General features: G+C 43.3%; 1 protein-coding gene across 3 annotated transcripts in view; it reads left to right on the forward strand.

Annotated features, from left to right (window-relative positions):
- Positions 1-25,783, forward strand: part of LOC311149864 (putative G-protein coupled receptor 173) — a 28,780-nt gene extending 2,997 nt beyond the window's left edge. The window contains exons 1-2 of one of the 3 annotated variants that reach the window (XM_084187102.1): positions 21,918-22,009; positions 24,364-25,783. In XM_084187102.1, coding sequence (XP_084043228.1) covers positions 24,565-25,767 — 1,203 coding nt within the window. In that variant the 5' untranslated portion in view covers positions 21,918-22,009; positions 24,364-24,564 and the 3' untranslated portion in view covers positions 25,768-25,783. Of the gene's footprint in view, positions 1-21,917; positions 22,010-23,013; positions 23,086-24,363 lie in introns of those variants that run through there. The other 2 variants (XM_084187104.1, XM_084187103.1) reach the window with 2 other exon arrangements.
- Positions 25,784-27,096: the final 1,313 nt, after the last annotated feature.

Below are 27,096 nucleotides of genomic sequence, written 5' to 3' on the forward strand. Positions count from 1 at the left end.
CGAGGATGAAATGGTAAGCTACTGTGCTGCACGTAACAATGTTCTGAAGTCTATTTTCCCCAGGATAAAAGCGGCTTTACCTGAACCAAAGGGAAGACAGCTCCACAAATTGCAGCCAGGAGAACGGGTGGTCATCAAGGACCTCCGCAGAAAGACTTGGCACCAACAGCGCTGGACTGATCCATTCCAGGTGCTCCTGACGGTTGCAGAGAGGTCGACGTGGGTTCATGCCAGCCACTGCAGGAAGGTGCCCCACAACCCAGACGAAGATGTACCAGCCGATGAATCGTCATACTCCTGAGTGGCGCAGTGGTCTAACGCACTGCATCGCAGTGCTAACTGTGCCACTAGAGATCCTGGTTCGAATCCAGGCTCTGTCGCCGCCGGCTGCGACCGGGAGACTCATGGGCGGCGCACAATTGGCCCAGCGTCGTCCAGGGTAGGGGAGGGAATGGCCGGCAGGGATGTAGCTCAGTTGATAGAGCATGGCGTTTGCAACGCCAGGGTTGTGGGTTCGATTCCCACGGGGGGCCAGTATAAAAAAAAATATGTATTCACTAACTGTAAGTCTCTCTGGATAAGAGCGTCTGCTAAATGACTAAAATGTAAATGTAAAAATGTCATAGGTGACCCCAGTGGCCATGGGAGGACCATGACCAGACTCTACGCATCATGTTTGTTGCTTTCGTGGTCAGTCTTCTCATTGCAGCTGTTGTATGGGCCCTGGGAGAAGTGACCACAATGCAACTGAAGAATACCAGTATAGTCCCACAGCGGGACTTAAATAACAGCCGCTACAGCTCGAGCCAACGGCAGGCTCAGGACAGGAGTCCAGCAAACAATAGCCGCCCCATTGTTTAAGAGGACTGAGATTGATGCATCAACGTGATGATTGTCCTCTTTGTACAGATGAAGAGTTTTTTTTCTGTATAACTTACAAGGAAAGAGCGAGTGCGCTGCCCCTGAATGAGGGACACCTGTCACTGTCAATTTTACTATTCCTTGAATTACCTTATGGGATACAATTAAGTTAAGGTAGGAGCAGATTTACCGCTTGTGGGAATTCCCATAGGGGTAAATCTGACTATGCAAATGGAGCTACCCTTTACTGCTGAAGACAGTGATGTTTGACCTGTTTGCTCACTTAGAAATGCGCCTGCTGTAGACAGTGATTTGCTCTCACAAGGTCGGCTCAGTGGGAGTGGAATATTGGCTGAACGCTCAGACTCTGTGATTGCTAGGTGTTCTCTCCTAATCAGCCGCACTCTGGGAGCAAACGCTTTTCTGAGAAATGATGCACTTGGCAGTCTTTATTATGCCTAATCATCAGCAGACACTGGCAAGTTAGAACTGTATATGGTATGTGTAGACAGTTAAAGGTTTTAAACTCAGTGGCACAACAGAAGCCATTTACAAAGATAATGTGCTAGCGTAAGAAAGCCCTCTCCTACAATGTTTCATATTCTGCTTGGTTTAAGTTTTGCTTAGATTATGACATAATTGGCTTATATTATGAATTATGATTTATATGCTTACTTGTAATTTTATATTAGATTGAGATTAATCTCAAAAGGGAGGAATGTCGTGGCAAAATTACAATATTTGTTATGCACATGCGCTTAAACCTGTACATTTCCAACTGTTTGGAGGTATTGTAAGAAGAAGCTGGTATTTTTCCACTCTGCCTCTGTTCAACTTAGTCACACAGTCAAGAGAAAGAGCCTCTGAGAGTGACCACAGTGTCTCAGTCTATCCTGTTCTTCTCATATCTTTCAAGGGCACAGCTGTGTGGAGATATGAGGTGCACAGAGGCTGGCTTGAACAGAGAGGAGTAACGGAACTAACGTTATCACTTGTTTGTGCGCTATGACCCAATACACATAGCCACAAGAAGAAAACAAGGTAGCTTATGATGCCCTGATCTGTCGGGGAGGGGTGGAACCAGCCATGACTACGCATTTTTAGGTCTACTATATAACCACCTACAGTGGCTTGCGAAAGTATTCACCCAACTTGGCATTTTCCTATTTTGTTGACTTACAACCTGGAATTAAAATGGATTTTGGGGGGGGGGGTTGTATAATTTGATTTACACAACATGCCTACCACTTTGAAGATGCAAAATATTTTTTTGTGTGAAACAAACAAGAAATAATACAAAAAAACAGAACTTGAGCGTGCATAACTATTTATCCCCCCAAAGTCAATACTTTGTAGAGCCACCTTTTGCAGCAATTACAGCTGCAAGTCTCTTGGGGTATGTCTCTATAAGCTTGGCACATCTAGCCACTGGGATTTTTGGCCATTCTTCAAGGCAAAACTGCTCCAGCTCCTTCAAGTTGGATGGGTTCCGCTGGTGTACAGCAATCAAGTCACTTGATTGACTAGGCCATTCCAAGACATTTAAATGTTTCCCCTTAAACCACTCGAGTGTAGCTTTAGCAGTATGCTTAGGGTTATTGTCCTGCTGGAAGGTGAACCTCCATCCCAGTCTCAAATCTCTGGAAGACTGAAACAGGTTTCCCTCAAGAATTTCCCTGTATTTAGCGCCAACCATCATTCCTTCAATTCTGACCAGTTTCCCAGTCCCTGCCGATGAAAAACATCCCCACAGCATGATGCTGCCACCACCATGCTTCACTGTGGGGATGGTATTCTCGGGGTGATGAGAGGTGTTGGGTTTGCGCCAGACATAGCGTTTTCCTTGATGGCCAAAAAGCTCAATTTTAGTCTCATCTGACCAGAGTACCTTCTTCCATATGTTTGGGGAGTCTCCCACATGCCTTTTGGCCAACACCAAACGTGTTTGCTTATTTCTTTCTTTAAGCAATGGCTTTTTTCTGGCCACTCTTCCGTAAAGCCCAGCTCTGTGGAGTGTACGGCTTAAAGTGGTCCTATGGACAGATACTCCAATCTCCGCTGTGGAGCTTTGCAGCTTCTTCAGGGTTATCTTTGGTGTCTTTGTTGCCTCTCTGATTAATGCCGTCCTTGCCTGGTCCGTGAGTTTTGGTGGGCGGCCCTCTCTTGGCAGGTTTGTTGTGGTGCCATATTCTTTCAATTTTTTGATAATGGATTTAATGGTGCTCCGTGGGATGTTCAAAGTTTCTGATATTTTTTTATAACCCAACCCTGATCTGTACTTCTCCACAACTTTGACCCTGACCTGTTTGGAGAGCTCATTGGTCTTCATGGTGCCGCTTGCTTGGTGGTGCCCCTTGCTTAGGGGTGTTGCAGACTCTGGGGCCTTTCAGAACAGGTGTATATATACTGAGATCATGTGAAACTTAGAATGCACACAGGTGGACTTTATTTAACTAATTATGTGACTTCTGAAGGTAATTGGTTGCACCAGATCTTATTTAGGGACTTCATAGCAATGGGGGTGAATACATATGCATGCACCACTTTTCCGTTATTTATTTGTTCAAAATTTTTGAAACAATTTTTTTTTTCATTTCACTTCACCAATTTGGACTATTTTGTGTATGTCCATTACATGAAATCCAAATAAAAATCCATTTAAATTACAGGTTGTAAAGCAACAAAACAGGAAAAACGCCAAGGGGGATGAATACTTTTCCAAGGAGGTTCGTTGACAAGCTCCATTATTGCAATAATTAATCGATATTAAATAAAGATGATTGTTTGAAGAAATGACAGTCTCTCTCACTTGATTAGAATTTCCACCACAAGCGCTAATTAGAATAATAGCAAATGTGTAGAATAATACCCAAACATGCAAAGGAGAATATTAAATGTTTCTATTCAGGATACATCACCATGACGATAATGACATTCATAATTATGCATTTCTGTATAGTACAGTTTAGGGACCCATGATGTCATTCTGTTACCGGGTGTTGATCCACTTCACTTACTGTAGTTCAATAACAGAAGGAGATTTTTTCAAACTCAAGGTGTCATATCACAGCTGACACCCCATTCTTTCTGCAGACGTCTTTGAATCTTAATTTGGAGTATATATTTAAGAGTTTTTGGAAAATGTGGTCATATAAAAAACTGAGGGAGATTTTACTGTCATTCTGTTACCAAACTTTGCATCTGCACTTCCTCGAGTAAATGTGTTTTAGTAAAATGTTCTGTGGCAATTGTTAAAAGTAGACTTCTGCATATACAGTAGGTGTATGGTTTGTTAAACTTTGCAATCAATGGTTTTTGCTTGGCATACATTTTAAAGTGAAAAAGTGAGTCTCCGCGTCACTCTGTTACCGTGGACTTGCCCATATGTTGTCGCATAAAAATAACTTACGTTTTAATAATTTAAGCATATGCACTTTGGATGGTGCCCATATTGATCGTGTCCCTGCTTACAAATATCAGGGCTTCTGGATAGACCAAAAGCTGTCTTTTAAAAATATGGGTTTGTTAAGAAGCTGAGAATAAAAATGAGCTATTTTCTGTAGAAATAGGTAATGGCTCTTGCTAAAGAGTAGAAATCAGATTATTCAGTCAACATTCCTATCACTCCTAGACAATGGCGACATCATCTACATAAACGCAGGTGCCACTTGTTTAAAGCCGTTAGATGCAGTTTATTATAGCGCATTGCACTTTATTGCGGGCAACAGGTTTAGTACTCAGCACTGTATTCTATACCAGAAAGTTGGTTGTCCCTCTGACGTCACATATGCTGATACATTGCTATGTTTTCATAATAAAGCCCTTTTACAAAAACGGCCACTGTACCTAACATCATTACTAACCTTTAGACATACAGTAGGAGTTACATTTACATTTACATATCCAGAGTGACTTATGATAGCCAGTGGGACAACCACCTTTTTTTTATTTTATTTTTTTAATGGGGGGTGGGGAAGAAGGATTACTTTATACTATTCTAGGTATTCCTTAAAGAGGTAGGGTTTCAAGTGTCTCCGGAAGGTGGTCAGTGACTCCGCTGTCCTGGCGTCGTGGGGGAGCTTGTTCCACCATTGGGGTGCCAGAGCAGCAAATAGCTTTGACTGGGCTGAGCGGGAACTGTGCTTCCGTAGAGGTAGGGGAGCTAGCAGGCCAGAGGTGGATGAACGTAGTGCCCTCGTTTGGGTGTAGGGTCTGATCAGAGCTTGAAGGTAAGGAGGTGCCGTTCCCCTCACAGCTCTGTAGGCAAGCACCATGGTCTTGTAGTAGATGCAAGCCTCAACTGGAAGCCAGTGGAGTGTGCAGAGGAGCGGGGTGACGTGAGAGAACTTGGGAAAGTTGAACACCAGACGGGCTGCAGCGTTCTGGATAAGTTGTAGGGGTTTAATGGCACAGGCAGGGAGCCCAGCCAACAGCGAGTTGCAGTAATCCAGACGGGAGATGACAAGTGCCTGGAGTAGGACGTGTGCCGCTTTCTGTGTAAGGTAGGGTCGTACTCTGCAAATGTTGTAGAGCATGAACCTGCAGGATCGGGTCACCGCTTTGATGTTAGCGGAGAACCACAGGGTGTTGTCCAGGGTCACGCCAAGGTTCTTTGCACTCTGGGAGGAGGACACAATGGAGTTGTCAACCGTAATGGCGAGATCATGGAGCGGGCAGTCCTTCCCCGGTAGGAAGAGCAGCTCCGTCTTGCCGAGGTTCAGCTTGAGGTGGTGATCCGACATCCACACTGATATGTCTGCCAGACATGCAGATATGCGATTCGCCACCTGGTTATCAGAAGGGGGAAAGGAGAAGATTAATTGTGTGTCGTTTGCATAGCAATGATAGGAGACACCATGTGAGGATATGACAGAGCCAAGTGACTTGGTGTATAGAGAGAATAGGAGAGGGCCTAGAACTGAGCCCAGGGGGACACCAGTGGTGAGAGCACGTGGTGCGGAGACAGATTCTCACCACGCCACCTGGTAGGAGCGACCTGTCAGGTAGGACACAATCCAAGAGTGAGCAGCGCCGGAGATGCCCAACTCAGAGAGGGTGGAGAGGAGGATCTGATGGTTCACAGTATCAAAGGCAGCGGATAAGTCTAGAAGGATAAGAGCAGATGAGAGAGAGTTAGCTATAGCAGTGCGGAGAGCCTCCGTGACACAGAGAAGAGCAGTCTCAGTTGAATGACCAGTCTTGAAACCTGACTGGTTTGGATCAAGAAGGGCATTCTGAGAGAGATAGCAGGAGAGTTGGCTAGAGACAGCACGCTCAAGAGTTTTGGTGAGAAAAGAAAGAAGGGATACTGGTCTGTAGTTGTTGACATCGGAGGGATCGAGTGTAGGTTTTTTGAGGAGGGGTGCAACTCTCACTCTCTTGAAGACGGAAGGGACATGGCCAGCGGTCAAGGATGAGTTAATGAGCGAGGTGAGGTAAGGGAGAAGGTCTCCGGAAATGGTCTGGAGAAGAGAGGAGGGGATAGGGTCAAGCGGGCAGGTTGTTGGGCGGCCGTCCGTCACAAGTCGCAAGATTTCATCTGGAGAGAGAGGGGAGAAAGAAGTCAAAGCATAGGGTAGGGCAGTGTGAGCAGGACCAGCGGTGTCATTTGACTTAATAAATGAGGATCGGATGTCGTCAACCTTCTTTTCAAAATGGTTGACGAAGTCATCCACAGAGAGGGAGGAGGGAGGGGGAGGAGTAGGAGGATTCAGCAGGGAGGAGAAAGTGGCAAAGAGCTGCCTAGGGTTAGAGGCAGAGGCTTGAAATTTAGAGTGGTAGAAAGTGGCTTTAGCAGCGGAAACAGAGGAAGAGAATGTAGAGAGGAGGGAGTGAAAAGATGACAGGTCCGCAGGGAATCTAGTTTCCTCCATTTCCGCTTGGCTGCCCGGAGCCCTCTTCTGTGAGCTCGCAATGAGTCGTCAAGCCACGGAGCAGGAGGGAAGGACCGAGCCGGCCGGGAGGATAGGGGACATAGAGAGTCAAAAGATGCAGAAAGGGAGGAGAGGAGGGTTGAGGAGGCAGAATCAGGAGAGGATTTAGCAGAGGGAAGAGATGATAGGATGGAAGAGAAGAGAGTAGCGGGAGAGAGAGAGCGAAGGTTGCGACGGCACATTACCATCTGAGTAGGGGCAGAGTGAGTAGTGTTGGAGGAGAACGAGAGAGAAAAGGATACAAAGTAGTGGTCGGAGACTTGGAGGGGAGTTGCACTGAGATTAGTAGAAGAACAGCATCTAGTAAAGATGAGGTCAAGCGTATTGCCTGCCTTGTGAGTAGGGGGGGACGGTGAGAGGGTGAGGTCAAAAGAGGAAAGGAGTGGAAAGAAGGAGGCAGAGAGAAATGAGTCAAAGGCAGACGTAGGGAGGTTAAAGTCACCCAGAACTGTGAGGGGTGAGCCATCCTCAGGAAAGGAACTTATCAAGGCGTCAAGCTCATTGATGAACTCTCCAAGGGAACCTGGAGGGCGAAAAATGACTAGGATGTTAAGCTTGAATGGGCTAGTGACTGTGACAGCATGGAATTCAAATGAGGAAATAGACAGATGGGTCAGGGGAAAAATAGAGAATGTCCACTTGGGAGAGATGACGATTCCTGTGCCACCGCCGCGCTGACCAGATGCTCTCGGGGTATGCAAGAACACATGGTCAGATGAGGAAAGAGTAATAGTTACCACACCCTAATGTTAAGTTGCACACCCTTTTGCCCTCAGAACAGCCTCAATTCGTCGGGCATGGACTCTACAAGGTGTCGAAAGCGTTCCACAGGGATGCTGGCCCATGTTGACTCCAATGCTTCCCACAGTTGTGTCAAGTTGGCTAGATGTCCTTTGGGTGGTGGGCCATTCTTGATACATACGGGAAACTGTTGAGCATGAAAAACCCAGCAGTGTTACAGTTCTTGACACAAACTGGTGTGCCTGGCACCTATTACCATACCCTGTTCAAAGGCACTTAAATATTTTGTCTTGCCATTCACCCTCTGAATGGCACACATACACAATCCATGTCTCAATTGGCTCAAGGTTTAAAAATCCTTCTTTAACCTGTCTCCTCCCCCTCATCTACAGATTGAAGTGTATTTAACAGGTTATAAGGGATCATAGCTTTCACCTGGATTCACATGTTCTTAATGTTTTTGTACACACAGTGTATAATCAAATCAAATCAAGCTTTATTTATATAGCACGTTTTAGACATGAATGCAACGCAATGAGCTTCACAGGAAAAGACAATAAAAAAAAATATATATCAACTACATGACAAAAATGATGTGGACACCTGCTCATCGAACATCTCATTCCAAAATCATGGGCATTAATATGGAGTTGGAAGTGGCGACCTGTCATTCAGGGCAGGTAGAGCCCCACCTGTTTTGAGCCCTGCCTGTTTAGCTATATAAATATATATAGTTGAAGTTTACATACACCTTAGCCAAATACATTTAAACTCAGTTTGTGAAATGTCAGAATAATAGTAGAGAGAATGATTTATTTCAGCTTTTATTTATTTCATCACATTCCCAGTGGGACTGAAGTTTACATACACTCAATTAGTATTTGGTAGCATTGCCTTTAAATTGTTTAACTTGGGTCAAACGTTTCAGGTAGCCTTCCACAAGCTTCCCACAATAAGTTGGGTGAATTTTGGCCCATTCCTCCTGACAGAGCTGGTGTAACTGAGTCAGGTTTGTAGGCCTCCTTGCTCGCACACGCTTTTTCAGTTCTGCCCACAAATTTTCTATAGGATTGAGGTCAGGGCTTTATGATGGCCACTCTAATACCTTGACTTTGTTGTCCTTAAGCCATTTTGCCACAACTTTGGAAGTATGCTTGGGGTCATTGTCCATTTGGAAGACCCATTTGCGACCAAGCTTTAACTTCCTGACTGATGTCTTGAGATGTTGCTTCAATATATTCACATAATATTCCTTCCTCATGATGCCATCTATTTTGTGAAGTGCACCAGTCACTCCTGCAGCAAAGCACACCCACAGCATGATGCTGCCACCCCCGTGCTTCACGGTTGGGATGGTGTTCTTTGGCTTGCAAGCTTCCCCCTTTTTCCTCCAAACATAACGATGGTCATTATGGCCAAACAGTTCTATTTTTGTTTCATCAGACATTTCTCCAAAAAGTACGATCTTTGTCCCCATGTGCAGTTGCAAACCGTAGTCTGGTTTTTTTATGGCGGTTTTGGAGCAGTGGCTTCTTCCTTGCTGAGCGGCCTTTCAGGTTATGTCGATATAGGACTCATTTTACTGTGGATATAGATACTTTTGTACCTGTTTCCTCCTGCATCTTCACAAGGTCCTTTGCTGTTGTTCTGGATTGATTTGCACTTTTCTCACCAAAGTACGTTCATCTCTAGGAGACAGAACACGTCTCCTTCCTGAGCGGTATGATGTCTGCGTGGTCCCATGGTGTTTATACTTGCGTACTATTGATTGTACAGATGAACGTGGTACCTTCAGGCGTTTGGAAATTGCTCCCAAGGATGAACCAGACTTGTGGAGGTCTTGGCTGATTTCTTTTGATTTTCCCATGATGTCAAGCAAAGAGGCATTGAGTTTGAAGGTAGGCCTTGAAATACATCCACAGGTACACCTCCAATTGACTCAAATTATGTCAATTAGTGTATGTAAACTTCTGACCCACTGGAATTGTGATACAGTGAATCATAAGTGAAATAATCTGTCTGTAAACAATTGTTGGAAAAATTACTTGTGTCATGCACAAAGTAGATGTCCTAATCGACTTGCCAAAACTATAGTTTGTTAACAAGAAATTTGTGGAGTGGTTGAAAAACAAGTTTTAATGACTCCAACCTAAGTGTATGTAAACTTCCGACTTCAACTGTATATACAGTACCAGTCAAAAGTTTGGACACACCTACTCATTCCAGGGTTTTTCTTTATTTTTACTATTTTCTAAAATATAGAATAATAGTGAAGACATCAAAACTATGAAATACCACATATGGAATCATGTAGTAACCAAAAAAGTGTTAAACAAATCAAAATATATTTTATATTTGAGATTCTTCAAAGTAGCCACCCATTGCCTTGTTGACAGCTTTGCACACTCCTGGCATTCTCTCAATCAGCGTCATGAGGTAGTCACCTGGAATGCATTTCAGTTAACAGGTGTGCCTATTAAAAGTTAATTTGTGGAATTTCTTTCCTTCTTAATGCGTTTGAGCCAATCAGTTGTGTTGTGACAAGGTAGGGGTGGTATACAGAAGATAGCCCTATTTGGTAAAAGACCAAGTCCATATTATGGACAAGAACAGCTCAAATAAGCAAAGAGAAACAACAGTCCATCATTACTTTAAGACATGAAGGTCAGTCAATCCGGAAAATTTCAAGAACATTGAAAGTTTCTTCAAGTGGAGTCACAAAAACCATCAAGCGCTATGATGAAACTGGCTCTCATGAGGACCGCCACAGGAAAGGAAGACCCAGAGTTACTTCTGCTGCAAAGGATAAGTTCATTAGAGTTACCAGCCTCAGAAATTGCAGCCCAAATAAATGCTTCACAGAGTTCAAGTAACAGACACATCTCAACATCAACTGTTCAGAGGAGACTGCGTGAATCAGGCCTTCATGGTCGAATTGCTGCAAAGAAACCACTACTAAAGGACACCAATAAAAAGAAGAGACTTGCTTGGGCCAACAAACACGAGCAATGGACATTAGACCGGTGGAAATCTGTCCTTTGGTCTGATGAGTCCAAAATTTAGATTTTTGGTTCCAACCGCCGTGTCTTTGTGAGACGCAGAGTAGGTGAACGGATGATCTCTGCATGCGTGGTTCCCACCGTGAAGCATGGAGGAGGAGGCGTGATGGTGCTTTGCTGGTGACACTGTCAGTGATTTATTTAGAATTCAAGGCACACTTAACCAGCCTGGCTACCACAGGATTCTGCAGCAATACGCCATCCCATCTGGTTTGCGCTTAGTGGGACAATCATTTGTTTTTCAACAGCACAATGACCCAACACACCTCCAGGCTGTGTAAGGGCTATTTGACCAAGAAGGAGAGTCATGGAGTGCTGCATCAGATGACCTGGCCTCCACAATCACCCGACCTCAACTCAATTGAGATGGTTTGGGATGAGTAGGACCGCAGAGTGAAGGAAAAGCAGCAAACAAGTGCTCAGCATATGTGGGAACTCCTTCAAGACTGTTGGAAAAGCATTCCAGGTGAAGCTGGTTGAGAGAATGCCAAGAGTGTGCAAAGCTGTCATCAAGGCAAATGGTGGCTACTTTGAAGAATCTAAAATATATTTTGATTTGTTTAACACTTTCTTGGTTACTACAAGTGTTATTTCATAGTTTTGATGTCTTCACTATTGTTCTACAATGTAGAAAATAGTAAAAATAAAGAGTAGGTGTGTCCAAACTTTTGACTGGTACTGTATATACATGATATATCATTTATTTATTTTTGCATGTTCTGTATGTTATTTTGGCATTCATACGTGTCACATATCAGTTTGCAAACAATGACAAATTAAATAATTGAGTTAATAAAGCCGCATACAAACATGGTCTCTTTTTTGCTTTCTTGAGTAAGGCAGCTCCAAAATGCAGGCGTTTCAGCCTAGCTCAGTGCTTTCTGTGGTGGTGGGCAGCCAGCGGAAAATACACAGTGTAGAGGTTGGTAATGTTCTCTAGTTGCGCCATGATCGGCTCAGTGTTCTGTCATGCATGGGGACATTACGTCACCGCAAAAATTCAAGCCCCTTGGGTGCTGCCATAGAGTTACATTAGAAGTGCCCATCCAAGAAGGCTGAAGGTCATTGGCCACAGATAAAATGACGTTGTTATGTGTGACATGTTTTTCTTTCTCCCAATCTTCCTTTGTAGTGTTTGTGTGGTTCAGAGTGGTTGTTCTGTTGGTGTGTTCTGGTTATTTCAGGTGTGCTGAGTTGCGTGGGCGTGGCTTCGGTCCGGAGTCCTGGCAGCTGTGGTTGAGTGACTGATTGACTAGAGCATATAAACTGTTTGTCGCGTGAGAGAGCACTTTTTGTTTGGCTGAGGATTTAGTTATTGGTTGTTTTGATTTATCTCAAAATTGAATCTGACGTCACACCACTCCCACTGCGGTTCACGGGATCGCGTAAAACGGAGGTGGAGGGTTGGGCTAATTGGATTGAGCCCAGGGGATATTGAGACTGAGCCCTTTGTCTTCGAAACAAGGACGGGCTACCCTCTACTACGAGCCACAAAAGCTGACATTATAGACACTCGCTCTTGCTCATCGGTTCTCCATTGATGTCATGCTTTACAACACGTTCTGAAACTGGATAAGTGGCAGTGGTTCTGTGTAATGCTGGTTTAACGCTGCACAAACCCGCACCACTGAATTCTATTGGAGTCCTCTGATCCAGTGTTAACGTTTCCTACACTAAAGGGGAATAGCCAACACAATGTATTTTTTAACCATACCATACGGGGAGGGACTTTTCACCGCGGTGAAAAATGAGGGGTCATCCGGAGGAGTACGGTGTAATGACGAAGGGCAGTGTAATTCGGATGAAAAATGCGAAGAGAGCGGGGAAACGAACGTGACTCTCATCTCGAGATTCCCTCCTATCCCAATAAAATCTATGCTGAAACCGCAGAGTATTTTAAAATCAAAGATGCAATTCACAGCAGGAGAGTGTGGATTGCCGATACAACAGGTGGAGACCTAACCGAGATGATGGAATTCCTCACATTTGATGAGGATGATGATGCCAGGTGGAAAGAAGAGGAAGCAAAAACCGACGGAAAATCCGTGAACCGACCTACCGCGTGAGCCTGGAGTGGACCATGCCCACCACCTCTGCCCTAAAGAAAGCAATGCACACTAATAAAGTAGAGGTGCCGAATTTGTCTCCGGTTGAAGATGAGCCCCTGGCATTAACCAGGTTTATTCGAGTCCTCAATATTTCATTTAACAAAACTATGTGCATTCGATCAACTATGGACAGATGGAGCACCTACTTTGATTGTCCAGCAGATTATGTCCAGAGCAACGGTGAGACATACATTTTCCTTCAAGCTCTCTTTCTGCCTACCGTATCTTCACCATGGGGCTTTATAATATACTAGATTCTCTATGTTTTAAATGTAATCCTGACCCATTTAGGAATGACACGCTGTCGATCGTAAAAGTGTAGAGGAGCATTTTGAGTACAGTTACAGGAATTATTTACATTTGAGTCATTTAGCAGATGTTCTTATCCGGAGCGACTTACAGTAGTGAATGCATACATCTTCGTATTTTGTGACTAGTCCCTGTACCTCAAAGCTATTCTGGTCCCAGATCTGTTAGTGCTGTATAGCCAACTCCTATTGTCATTGTCACGCCAAACAATGACCATTGTTGGCTGTACACCACAAATCTGGGACCATGCTACCTCAAAGCTCCCATGTCCGTCAATTACTTATTTATCTTTATGTTATTCCTACAGACTGCCAATGACATACCCAGTTCTCCTCTCCCAGCCAACCTTCCATCACCAGATGGAACACTGTCCAGTACCACTGTATCCCTAGGTGAACATTCACCTCATGTGTCTTCCACATCCACAGCACAAACCAATGAATTACTATACATACTGTAGCATCCCAAGTCAACCAACTGACAACTGAACCTTCACCGGAACTGGACTGTGAATTACCAAAACTGACCTGAACTGTGAAATACCGAAACCCAGGAGGAGCCCAAAGATAGAAGTCCCTGCACACCTCTGAGCTATCCATACCTGTAACACCGCACCACAGCAGCATGGCTGAAACCTTAGAGGTTGAGGTCGAGGAGGAGCAGGAGGGAGGAACCTCCACCCTGAATCACAGAGAACCACACACTGAACCTGACCCACCTCACACAGAGATCCAAGCCAACATGCCTTCACTGGAAGATGTTTCATATCAGAGTGTGCTTCCCGCAACACCAGATGTAGTGGTGGAGGAGGTGGTGGAGGTGGTGGAGGAGGAGAAGGAGGTAGAGAAGGAGGTGCCTCAGCAGGGATCAAAGGTGGAGGCAGAGGATCCAAGGCAGGAAGCAGAGAAGGAGACAGAGGAGGAAAACAAAAAGTCCTTCAGAATTCAGGAGCCAAGCACCAGCTCCTCAAGTCTCCTAGAACATCCTCAGACCCCACCCACTGTGAGTTCAGCAGAGCTGAGGAGGGTAGCAACTCCCAGATAGAGGTTTCCCCTGAGGCCTCCCCATCTCTCCCTGAAGAGTCTGATGATAAACAGCTGACATCAATGGATGATGGCATGGCCATAGAAATTGGAGTCTTGATTATGGAGGCTACAGGGCCCAGGCTCGAGAGCTTCCAGGCAGGTGGTGAAGGGTTTCTCGGTGTAGTGGCCACCTGATTTTGGAACTTCTAACGCGAGTGGGGCGGGTGTGGCTTCTTGATAATGATGCAAGAGCAGCTGCTCACCGATTTGACTGCTCCAACAGTTCCACTTCCTACACCGCCAAAACATTTGCTAAGCGGGTGTCTGCTATCGCTGGTTAGATCTGATAGAATCTTGGCCTTAATAAACTAGAAGTCATAACTGTTTTATGATACAGTGCCTTCAGAAAGTATTCACACCCCTTGACTTTTTCCACATTTTGTTGTGTTACAGCCTGAATGTATTCAATTGAGATGTTGTGTCACTGGCCTACACACAATACCCCATAATGTCAAAGTGGAATTATGTTTTTAGAAAGTTTTACAAATTAATTAAAAATGAAAAGCTGAAATGTCTTGAGTCAATAAGTATTCAACCCCTTTGTTATGGCAAGCCTAAAGTTCAAATTTGCTTAAGTCACATAATAATTGTCATGAAGTTATTAATTACTCTTTGGATTGTGTATCAATACACCCAGTCACTACAAAGATACAGGGGTCCTTCTTAACTCAGTTGCCGGAGAGGAAGAAAACCGCTCAGGGATTTCACCATGAGGCCATTCGTGACTTTAAAACAGTTACAGAGTTGAATGGCTGTGATAGGAGAAAACTGAAGATGGATCAACAACATTGTAGTTACTCCACAATACTAACCTAAATGACAGAGTGAAAAGAAGGAAGCCTGTACAGAATAAAAAATATTCCAAAACATGCATCCTGTTTGCAAGTAAAACTGCTAAAAATGTGGCAAATAAATTAATTTTATGTCCTGAATACAAAGCTTTATGTGTGGGGCAAATCTAACACAACACATCACTGAGTACCACTCTCCACATTTTCAAGCATGGTAGTGGCTGCATCATGTTATGGGTATGCTTGTCATCAGCAAGGACTAGGGATTTTTTGGGGATACAAATAAATGGAATAGAGCTAAGCACAGGCAGAATCCTAGAGGAAAACCTGGTTCAGTCTGCTTTCCAAAATACACTGGGAGACAAATTCACCTTTCAGCAGGACAATAACCTAAAACACAAGGCCAAATATACACTGGAGTTGCTTACCAAGACGACATTGAATGTTCCTGAGTGGCCTAGTTACAGTTTTGACATAAATCGACTTGAAAATCTATGGCAAGACTGGAAAATGTCTGTTTAGCAATGATCAACAACCAATTTAACAGAGCTTGAACAATTTTTTTAATAATAATGTGAAAATATTGTACAATCCAGGTGTGCAAAGCTCTTAGGGATTTACCAAGAAAGACTCACAGCTGTGATTCTAACATGTATTGACTCAGGGGGCTGAATACTTATGTAATCAAGATATATAAGTGTTTTATTTTTCATATATATATATATTTTTGAATTTTCAAATATTTCTTCCACTTTGACATTACATAGTATTTTGTGTAGATCATTGACAAAACATGAAAAATCAATTTTAATCCCACTTTGTAACGCAACAAAATGTGGAAAAAGTCAAGGGGTGTGAATACTTTCTGAAGACACTGTAAATACTGACATACACATAATCCCAGCTGTACTCAGCTGTACACACCCATTCTTTTAGAGTGGGCACGAAGTATGTGAGGGTGGAGGGTGGGTTGTCAGAGAATTTAGCATTTTTCAAACACCTTCTATCTAGAGCCATAATAATTATGCCTAATTCTATGTAAAAACAAATTCTGCATAGGTTATCTAACCATACCTCTTTACCTGTTCAATTGTTATTTTAATTAATTCACTTTTGTGATTTAAAAAAAAACGAAATGTATTTGAGTGTTTACCAGCATTTGTAACTTGAGTCTGATAATTATCTGTACAAAACAGTTAATCTGATAATACTTGTGGAATATAAAAACACTTCTTTGATATATGTTTTTCAGTTTCTTGAAATACTTTGCAAATGCACCGTATTTCTATGTGAAACCTGAAATGGTCTATTCATTCCTATTTAGAAGCTCTTATCCAGAGCAATTTACAGTAGTGAGTGCATACATTTTCATACTTTTTCGCACTGATCCCCTGTGGGAATCAAACCCACAACCCTAGCATTGCAAGCGCCATCCTCTACCAACTGAGCCACATCAACACATCATTACAAACCACTTGATGTCTCAATGTACTCAATTACTGTATTGTGCATTGTTTTAATTCATGGTGATGGAAAGTCTATAGGTACAAACCTAGATGACCAGCCTATGTGCATGACCAGCCTATGTGCATGTACACTGCTCAAAAAAATAAAGGGAACACTAAAATAACACATCCTAGATCTGAATGAATGAAATAATCTTATTAAATACTTTTTTCTTTACATAGTTGAATGTGCTGACAACAAAATCACACAAAAATTATCAATGGAAATCAAATTTATCAACCCATGGAGGTCTGGATTTGGAGTCACCCTCAAAATTAAAGTGGAAAACCACACTACAGGCTGATCCAACTTTGATGTAATGTCCTTAAAACAAGTCAAAATGAGGCTCAGTAGTGTGTGTGGCCTCCACGTGCCTGTATGACCTCCCTACAACGCCTGGGCATGCTCCTGATGAGGTGGCGGATGGTCTCCTAAGGGATCTCCTCCCAGACCTGGACTAAAGCATCCGCCAACTCCTGGACAGTCTGTGGTGCAACGTGGCGTTGGTGGATGGAGCGAGACATGATGTCCCAGATGTGCTCAATTGGATTCAGGTCTGGGGAACGGGCGGGCCAGTCCATTGCATCAATGCTTTCCTCTTGCAGGAACTGCTGACACACTCCAGCCACATGAGGTCTAGCATTGTCTTGCATTAGGAGGAACCCAGGGCCAACCGCACCAGCATATGGTCTCACAAGGGGTCTGAGGATCTCATCTCGGTACCTAATGGCAGTCAGGCTACCTCTGGCGAGCACATGGAGGGCTGTGCGGCCCCCCAAAGAAATGCCACCCCACACCATGACTGACCCACCGCCAAACCGGTAATGCTGGAGGATGTTGCAGGCAGCAGAACGTTCTCCACGGCGTCTCCAGTCTCTGTCACGTCTGTCACGTGCTCAGTGTGAACCTGCTTTAATCTGTGAAGAGCACAGGGCGCCAGTGGTGAATTTGCCAATCTTGGTGTTCTCTGGCAAATGCCAAACGTCCTGCACGGTGTTGGGCTGTAAGCACAACCCCCACCTGTGGACGTCGGGCCCTCATACCACCCTCATGGAGTCTGTTTCTGACCGTTTGAGCAGACACATGCACATTTGTGGCCTGCTGGAGGTCATTTTGCAGGGCTCTGGCAGTGCTCCTCCTGCTCCTCCTTGCACAAAGGCGGAGGTAGCAGTCCTGCTGCTGGGTTGTTGCCCTCCTACGGCCTCCTCCACGTCTCCTGATGTACTGGCCTGTCTCCTGGTAGCGCCTCCATGCTCTGGACACTACGCTGACAGACACAGCAAACCTTCTTGCCACAGCTCGCATTGATGTGCCATCATGGATGAGCTGCACTACCTGAGCCACTTGTGTGGGTTGTAGACTCCGTCTCATGCTACCACTAGAGTGAAAGCACTGCCAGCATTCAAAAGTGACCAAAACATCAGCCAGGAAGCATAGGAACTGAGAAGTGGTCTGTGGTCACCACCTGCAAAACCAGTCCTTTATTGGGGGTGTCTTGCTAATTGCCTATAATTTCCACCTGTTGTCTATTCCATTTGCACAACAGCATGTGAAATGTATTGTCAATCAGTGTTGCTTCCTAAGTGGACAGTTTGATTTCACAGAAGTGTGATTGACTTGGAGTTACATTGTGTTGTTTAAGTGTTCCCTTTATTTTTTTGAGCAGTGTATATTTACATTAAGTGGTTTGTAAGGATGGTAAATTAATACTGCACAAAAAGTGGTTGTTGTCCATGTTATTTTATCAAGAAATTTATTTAATTTGATGTGGATGTTCTGTGTCTTTCCCCATAACTTTGCACCTTTTGATGTAAATGTTTGAGGACAGGGTTTTGTTCTTTCTGGATTACATTAGAATGACAATCGCAGAGAAAGGGACAGGGCAACAACTCTTACAATTCCAACTACTGAATCCTGCAAGATACTGTTCTTAATTATACAACAACCTTTTTTTTGCCAAAGCAGAGTTGCTGAAAAAATGCTTTTGCCCGTGTTACAGATGCCTGTATCAGTCTGCTAATACTAGGAAAGGACCAGTGCACTTTTTCACATTTTGTTACGTTACAGCCTTATTCTGAAATTCATCTATCTACACCCAATACCCCATAATGACAAAGCGAAATGTAGCAAATGTATTAAACAGAAAAACAGAAAAACCTTATTTAAATAAGTATTATGACCCTTTGCCATGAGACTCGAAATTGAGCTCAGGTGCATCCTGTTTCCATTGATCATCCTTGAGATGATTCTACAACTTGATTTGAGTCCACCTGTGGTGAATTCAATTGATTGGACATGATTTGGAAAGGCACACACTTGTCTATATAAGGTCCCACAGTTGACAATGCATGTCAGAGCAAAAACCAAGTCTTGAGATCAAAGGAATTGTCCATAGAGCTCCGAGAGAGGATTGCAGCGAGGCACAGATCTGGGGAAGGGTACAAAAACATTTCTGCAGCATTGAAGATCCCCAAGAACACAGTGGCCTCCATCATTCTTAAATGGAAGAACTTTGTAACCACCAAGACTATTCCTAGAGCTAGCCGCCTGGACAAACTGTGCAATCGGGGGAGAAGGGCCTTGGTCAGGGAGGTGACCAAGAACCTGATGGTCACTCTGACAGAGCTCCAGAGTTCCTCTGTGGAGATGGGAGCACCTTCCAGAAGGGCAACCATCTCTGCAGCACTCCACCAATCAAGCCTTTATGTAGTTTAGTGGCCAGACGGAAGCCACTCCTCAGTAAAAGGCACATGACAGCCCGCTTGGAGTTTGCCAAAAGGCACCCAAAGGACTCTCAGACCATGATAAACAAGATTCTCTGGTCTGACGAAACCAAGATTGAACACTTTGGCCTGAATGCCAAGCGTCACGTCTGGAGGAAACCTGGCACCATCCCTATGGTGGTGGCAGCATCATGCGGTGGGGATGTTTTTCAGTGGCAGGGACTGGGAGACTAGTCAGGATCGAGGGGAAAGCTGAACAGAGCAAAGTACAGAGAGATCCTTGATGAAAACGTGCTCAGGACCTCAGACTGGGGCGACGGTTCACATTCCAAAAGGACAATGACCCTAAGCACACAGCCAAGACAATGCAGGAGTGGCTTTGGGACAATCTCTGAATGTCCTTGAGTGGCCCAGCCAGAGCCTGGACTTGAACCCGATCGAACATCTCTGGAGAAACCTGAAAATAGCTGTGCAGCGACGCTCTCCATCCAACCGGACAGAGGTTGAGTGGATCTGCAGAGAAGAATGGGAGAAACTCCCCAAATAGATGTGTGCCAAGCTTGTAGCGTCATACCCAAGAAGACTCAAGGCTATAATCGCTGCCAAAGGTGCTTCAACAAAGTAATGCGTAAAGGGTCTGAATACTTATGTAAATGTGATATTTCAGTGTTTGATTTTTAATAAATTTGTATACATTTCTACAAACCTTTTTTTGCTTTATTATGGAGTATTGTGTGTAGATTGAGATTCAATAATAATAATATATCAAAGGTAACAAAATGTGGAAAAAGTCAAGGGGTCTGAATACTTTCCGAATGCACTATATATTTTTTGTATTCTGTTTTTTTCAGGGGGTGCTGCAGCACCCTCAGCACCCCAATTTCCCGCTGCTATGCCCCCTCTGCAAAATAGTAATTAATTTAACAGCTGAAAAATACAAAAAACAGGACATATCTGCCCCCCAGCGACTGTTGTGGTTAACTACACAGAGAAAAGTAATGGCAGACTCTTTGGATAATGCTTGTTATCTTACAATATTTTTATACAGCTATAAATGATCTAATCTTTAGGATATTTTAATTGTAATAAAGCAACTCTTATACATGTGTTTTATAATTACTGTTGGGCCAAATTACAATTTCTATTACATAGGTATTGGTCAGTATTGATTCATTTTAAGGCAGCATGGTCTCATACACTAGACGTGACATAGTAAAGTAAATCCAGGACATTCAAATTAGTATGATATGTTACATTTGGTATGGTTACATAAGAACGATGGTTACTTAAGGCAAAAATGAAGGGAGGGTGGTTGGACGGGGTGGATGAGTGGTCGTATAACACAAACATCTAGCAATCCAAATGTTGTGTGTTTGAATCTCATCGTGGACAACTTTAGCTAATTAGCAACTTACTACTTTTTAGCTACTTTGCAACTACTTAGCATGTTAGCTAACCAGTCCCCGTCCCCTAACCTTAACCCTTTTAGCTAACTCTAACCCTAACCTTAACCCTTTAACTTAACCCCTAACCCTAACCCCTAGTCTAGCTAACATTAGCTTTAGCCACCTAGCTGACATTAGCAACAACAAATTGGAATTCGTAACATATTGTACATATTGCAAATTCATAACATATAGTACAAATAGCCGCCTGTCCCTTTTAATAGCCAGGCAACGGCACACATTTCAGCAAATAAATGTCTGTTTCAAATAAACACTGGGTCTAAATGAATTGTACAAGGTTTAATGTTTGATTTGTTACATTAATTAATTCAGTAATGACTCAAAATAACTCTGGCAATAATATTTTTTTATCGCCAGTAGGAAACTGCTAGCCATTGGCTGCTAAAAGCTGAGAACTGCTAGCTAACTGGCAAGCACAAAAACAGTCAACAACTTCGGGAGTACAGACACCTGGCTCAAATGGGAAATAGATGGGAAATAGACACCTGGCTCAAATAGAAGCTTGTCTCTAATAAGCGCCTGTTGTGTTCAGTGATTTAAGCAAATTAATCCCAAGGCTATTCATTTAAGTTTTACTGTATTGTAAGAATTGCATTACTTAACATATCATACGAATTGTAATCACAAATGAATACATACGATACGAAACGTAACATATCATACTAAATGGAGTGTCTTGAATTTAAGTAGAGAATAATATGAAATGCTCTGAGACCAGGTTGTTTAAGGTCACAGTGCATTCCCACTCCGAGGTCATGACATTTGACCTTTCACATATAGAGGGAATTCCTGGTACATGCACTGTGACCTTAAACAACCTGGTAGGCTTCTTGGCAAACAAAGGTGATTCTGATTCTGATAGGTGAGATTCTAATCAAATCAAGTCAAAATGTATTGGTCACATTTGCCGAATACAACAGGTGTTGACTTTACCGTGAAATGCTTACTTACAAGCCCATTCCCAACAATCCACAGTTAAAAAGGAAGAAAATGATTTGCTAAATAAAAAGGAAATAGTAACACAATAAAATAACAATAACGAGGCTATGTACAAGGAGCAACGGTACAGAGTCAATGGGCAGGGGTACGAGGTAGGCTAGTTGAGGTAATTGAGGTAATAGAGTATGTGCATGTAGGTACACTCCCCCCTCTGCAAGCAATACCAAAGATTTATACGAATAGGCGAACAGCATCCACGTAAGCAGACGCAGCCATTTAATTGGGATTACTTTAAAATAATTAATTTAAACACCCAAATGTTTTTATTTTTAACATATGTTTGTCGACTAGACATGCAATATAAATGTAAATGTTTGTCATTTTCAAAAGCCAATGCCAAATCAAATGCGCTCCGACCGTTCGCTAGGCAGACAAATGCAATGTGGACCTTCACCGGACAACAACACAGACTGGCTTCAAATTACTGGGTAAATAAATGCACAGCGTTTACTTTGACATCATGGAAATCGAGATTAATCGAGGTTATTTTGAAGACTGTGGATATGCGTCAAGGGGCGTCAAGACGTTAGTCAAGGGAAACTCGATATTTCATTTTACGTTTATGGCTATGAAAATCTGAGATTTGGATCTGACGATATAGAGGAAGATTGTATTGCAGGCTATAGAGGCTAGCCTACGTGCTGTTACTGTTACCTCTCCTAAATTGTCTTTAGGCTCTATTTACCTCCGACCTGATGCAACAATAGCCTATCCGATGATAGTGCAAATTACATGAAATGATGGACACTAAAATTGGACACATCCTTTGGTCTGTGTCAAACTTATGCTTAAGAGGCCCAGTAAACATTATGCTACCTGTGGCCCAACCCAATTGTGTAATCGCTCAGAGAGGACAGACATAGCCTATCTTGAGTGACGTGGTTTCAATATTGACTGGAGAATGTGTTCATACAATGTCAATGCCGCTTCTATGAAGGAGGTTTCCGGCATCTTTACATTTCCCAGCAGTGTTGGAGAGTAGTGAACTAAGCTAGTAATTTAACTACATTTTGCAGTAGCTTGGTGGTAGTTTAACTAAATTCAAATCTTGGTAGTGTTTTCAGTAGTTACATTTAATTATTTTGCCATGTAGCGGTGTAGCTAACTACTGGAACTACACACTACATTTTTTGCAATAAAAAAAGGAAATATCGGTGACGTAGGCAATAATTTACTTTATTTTTCAGCATTAGACCTGCCCAATTCTCACTTGAAACAGTTTTTGTGTGGAATAGGCTAAATCACACATTCTGTTAACATCTGACTCCAGAGTGATCTATTCTTTCAATTTGTAGTCTGACATTTCGGATTTAGATATGATAGTTTTTTGTAGTTTGGATGTAGTGAACTAGTTTTTCAAAGTAACTTTATTTAGTTAAGTAAACTATATTTTTCTTAAGGGTAGATTTAGTGTAGCTTAACTTCTTCCAGTGTGAAGTATTGTTAGCTTGGTAAACTATATTTTCAGAGTAGCTTCTCCAAAATTGTATCCCAGAAATCGAAGGTAAGTTATTTCTGTATATGAAGCAAATAATGTAAATGTGACATGACGATGCACCTTATATCTCTTTCCCATGCTGCATGTTCACAGGGCATTACTTAAAACGAGTCAAGAGTCAATGCAGTGATAAAGTGATATGTGTTCATGCAGAAATATGTTTCTTATCAAAGCTAGTCATTTGTAGCCAAGGTCTATGAATAAGATGACATGCATCTACACAGTCTTAATTGGGATTAGAGCAGTATGCAATACTCTTCTATGTATTTAGTGCCTCCCTGCAGGCTCAGCCCCAAGAACAGGTGCATTGTTATCATCATATGAGTTTCCTGGGCACGGCGCTGTTCAGTGACATGGGTGCTGAAATCTGCGATCGGGCCTTTGTTTTAGTTCGCGCTGATGTGGCGCTGTCCATTGTGCTGTATGTTTGCTTGATGGGCACAACAATGAATTCCCGCAGCCTGGTTAGTTACATTTCTTTATTGTACCTGCTCCTTCTACAATTAAGTTGAAATATGCTTGGGTCAGGGTATTCTAATGTGCAGAAAATTCCCTGCATGCTATGTAGACATTTCCTTGATATATTATTATTATTATGTTTAGGCCTACATTGTCCCCTGGGAGGCCTGTGTATTCAAATATTAGGGAATCATTTATATTCTATGAAGTCAACAGGTGAATCACTCACTCTCAGACACACTCATAGACCTGCATCTTCCTCCCAACTCCTTTGTTCAGCTGTAATGATAACTCAATTTCCATTTACAGTGTCCTTTTAATCACATAATCAATTTGGAGTACCCTTTTTCGGCACAAACACTATTTTCACATTTAGAATGTGAATTAGTTGGACTCTAATGCTGTCTTTCTTATTTGATCTGCTTGGTTGTGCTCTGCTCTGCTCCATCCCCTATACACCCCCATGCATGCACTCAAACACCCACACTTGCACAAAGTATGTGAGCTGTTGTATCTTAGCAACAGGCAAGGTAATTACTGAGAGAGCCAAGGAGCTGGCATGCTGGTGAACTGCTGATCTGATCCCAGCCATTGAAAGACAGTAAGGCGGAGATATCTTCACTGTTGCCCAACACAGACTTCTGAGAAGCCATGTTTTCTTTGTTGTTTTTATGGATCTGAATCGGTCTGACAAACATATAAGTAGAGGCTGCCTGCTTTACAGATGATTGCGTTCTGGTAAATGGATAAATGTGCTAACTATGCCCTCCTGGAGTGAGTGTTAATGCACTGTCTTATTATGTCTGTCTGTTTCTTTGTTCACAGGTGCTGAATGTAATGGAGAGAGGACAAATGAGTCTGTTATGTAGAATGGATCCTCACAGCTCCCTGTAAGAGTGGGACAGAGGCATACACCAGGACGTACGAGAGGAGGGCTGCCTGAGGCGGAAGAGTGGCGTCGGTCGGAGAGAGAGAAGGGGTAGAATCACCCAAGCACCCCACCCCTAGAATCACAGAGCTGGAGGCATGTCTAACCAGACCCAGATCTTTGGCATTGATGGCCCAGGCAGCCTGCTGGCAGTGTTGGCCTCACAGAGGGCCAGCAGCATCAGCACCAGCAGCAGTGAAGGAATCTCGGCTGCAGCTGTGTCCGCCTACATCAAGCTGGTGTTCCTGGGCCTGATCCTCTGTGTTAGCCTGGTAGGCAACCTGCTGGTGTCTCTGCTGGTCCTCCGAGACCGGGCCCTCCACAAGGCCCCCTACTTCTTCCTCCTGGACCTGTGCCTGGCTGATGTTGTCCGCTCTGTTGCCTGCTTCCCCTTTGTCCTGGTGTCTGTCCACAACAGCTCTGAGTGGACCTACAGCACCTTCAGCTGCAAGGTGGTGGCCTTCCTGGCTGTGCTCTTCTGTTTTCACGCTGCCTTCATGCTGTTCTGTGTGGCTGTGACTCGCTACCTGGCCATTGCCCATCACCGCTTTTACACCAAGCGCATGACGGTCTGGACCTGCGCTGCCATCATCTGCATGGTGTGGACTCTGGCCATCGCTATGTCATCCCCACCCATCTTTGACGTGGGGACGTACAAGTTCATTCAAGACGAGGACCAGTGCATTTTCGAGCACCGCTACCTTAAGACCAATGACACTCTGGGCTTCATGCTCATGCTGGCCATCGTGGTCCTGGCCACTCATGGTTTCTACGCCAAACTCCTGCTGTTTGAATACAAGCACCGGAAGATGAAGCCTATCCAGCTAGTGCCGGCCATCAGCCAGAACTGGACCTTCCATGGACCAGGAGCCACGGGCCAGGCAGCAGCCAACTGGATCGCAGGCTTCGGCCGGGGCCCAATGCCCCCCACCCTGCTGGGCATCAGGCAGACTTTGCACAACCAGCAGCACCGGCGTCTGATGGGCATGGAGGAGGTGAGGATGGAAAGGAGTCTGGGCAGGATGTTTTACATTGTCACCCTGCTCTTCCTGGTGCTCTGGGCTCCCTACATAGTGGCCTGCTTCTGGAGGGTGTTTGTCAAGTCCTGCTCCATCCCACACAGGTACCTCTCCATCACAGTGTGGATGAGCTTCGCCCAGGCCGGGGTCAACCCAATCTTCTGCCTCCTTCTCAATGAGGACTTGAGGAAAGTGCTGAGGGCCCACCTGCCCACCTACAGCAGGACTAGACAACACCAACAGCTGCCTCGCCATGAGCTGTTGGTGTTCACCATCACATGATGCTCTACTGCAGGGGTGTCAAACATCCGGCCCGCAGGTGGTTTGCATAAAACAATTATTTAAAAAATTTATTTTTAGAAGAAGAAATGTGTGGGGGGGTGAAACAAACTCAATATACTTTATAATGACTAAAACCAAATCGAAACTGTGTAGAAATTATAATGGACCTACACTCATACAGTTTCTTGACTGTGTCCAGCTTGCTAATAATCACCGAAATTAAAGCTAGACAGTCAGGGAGCATCAAAAATAAAAAATATTATGGATAGAGGACTATTTTGTTCAAATTTCGACGCAGAGGAAATATTTTAAAAAATTCAGTGCGGCCCTCAGTCTGTTGAAGAGCAAATGCGGCCCCCGGAGCAAAATGAGTATGACACCCCTGCTCTACTGCATTGAGTGATGGTGGTGGGATTGGTGTGTTTTGTTTATATTATACTGAAATGTCTATTTGACATTTTTTTGTAAATATAATGTTTATCAGATGCTACTATTTTTGCAAATGAATTATGACTTCGTTTCATATGTGATGTACATATCACGTGTGTGTGTGTGTGTGTGGACACATGCAGTATGAGAAGCAGGTTTGTAGTAATACTTGGTAATTAACATTATCCGTAGATTATCTCATTTATATGGCTGAAAATGTCAAAACTATTAACAGTGATTTTCTCTAGTTCAATGGAGGCGATTGCAACTGTCACCAAAATAGCATAGGTTATCATCAACTGCAAATGGATAATGAATCTAGATTGGAAAGAATCTCATGTGCATTGTAATGGGACCCATATTGTTATTTATTTTCTTTAACCATCAGGGAACCACCAATATAACCTGGGCAAAAGTATGTGCCTTCTATATTCCAGATAATCATAAAAATCTAATGACATTCACTAATTTAGATAAGAGTAATGTTTGGAATTCAGTGCTAATTATTTGGCTTAAATATGTCTGAACATTCCTTGTTCAAAGATAACACTTTCTAAAGGCAGAGAGCAACAAAATAGCATGCTTTCCAACATCAAGAGTTGCATTTTTTCATGGTTCCCAGACTGAAGTTTGCAAATAATGTTTTGACATTGAAAAAACAACTGAGAAGTGAAATGGGGTTTAGAAAGATTGGAGGGGTCTGGTATTCATCTCTAAGATATCCTGTTGTACAGTATTTAAAGGGGTTGTTTTTTCCACTCACCAATAGTCTACTTTTGCTGCATTTTGATCTGGCTACTGACTTCAGTTGCTATGGGATCCATATTCTTAGCAATTAGAGAAACACAAAACAAATAGAGCTAAACATGCAGTTGGTATAATAAAATATTCCTTTTATTT

The sequence above is a fragment of the Coregonus lavaretus genome, assembly GCF_964263955.1.
Source record: "Coregonus lavaretus genome assembly, chromosome: 22".
Lineage (NCBI taxonomy): Eukaryota > Metazoa > Chordata > Actinopteri > Salmoniformes > Salmonidae > Coregonus > Coregonus lavaretus.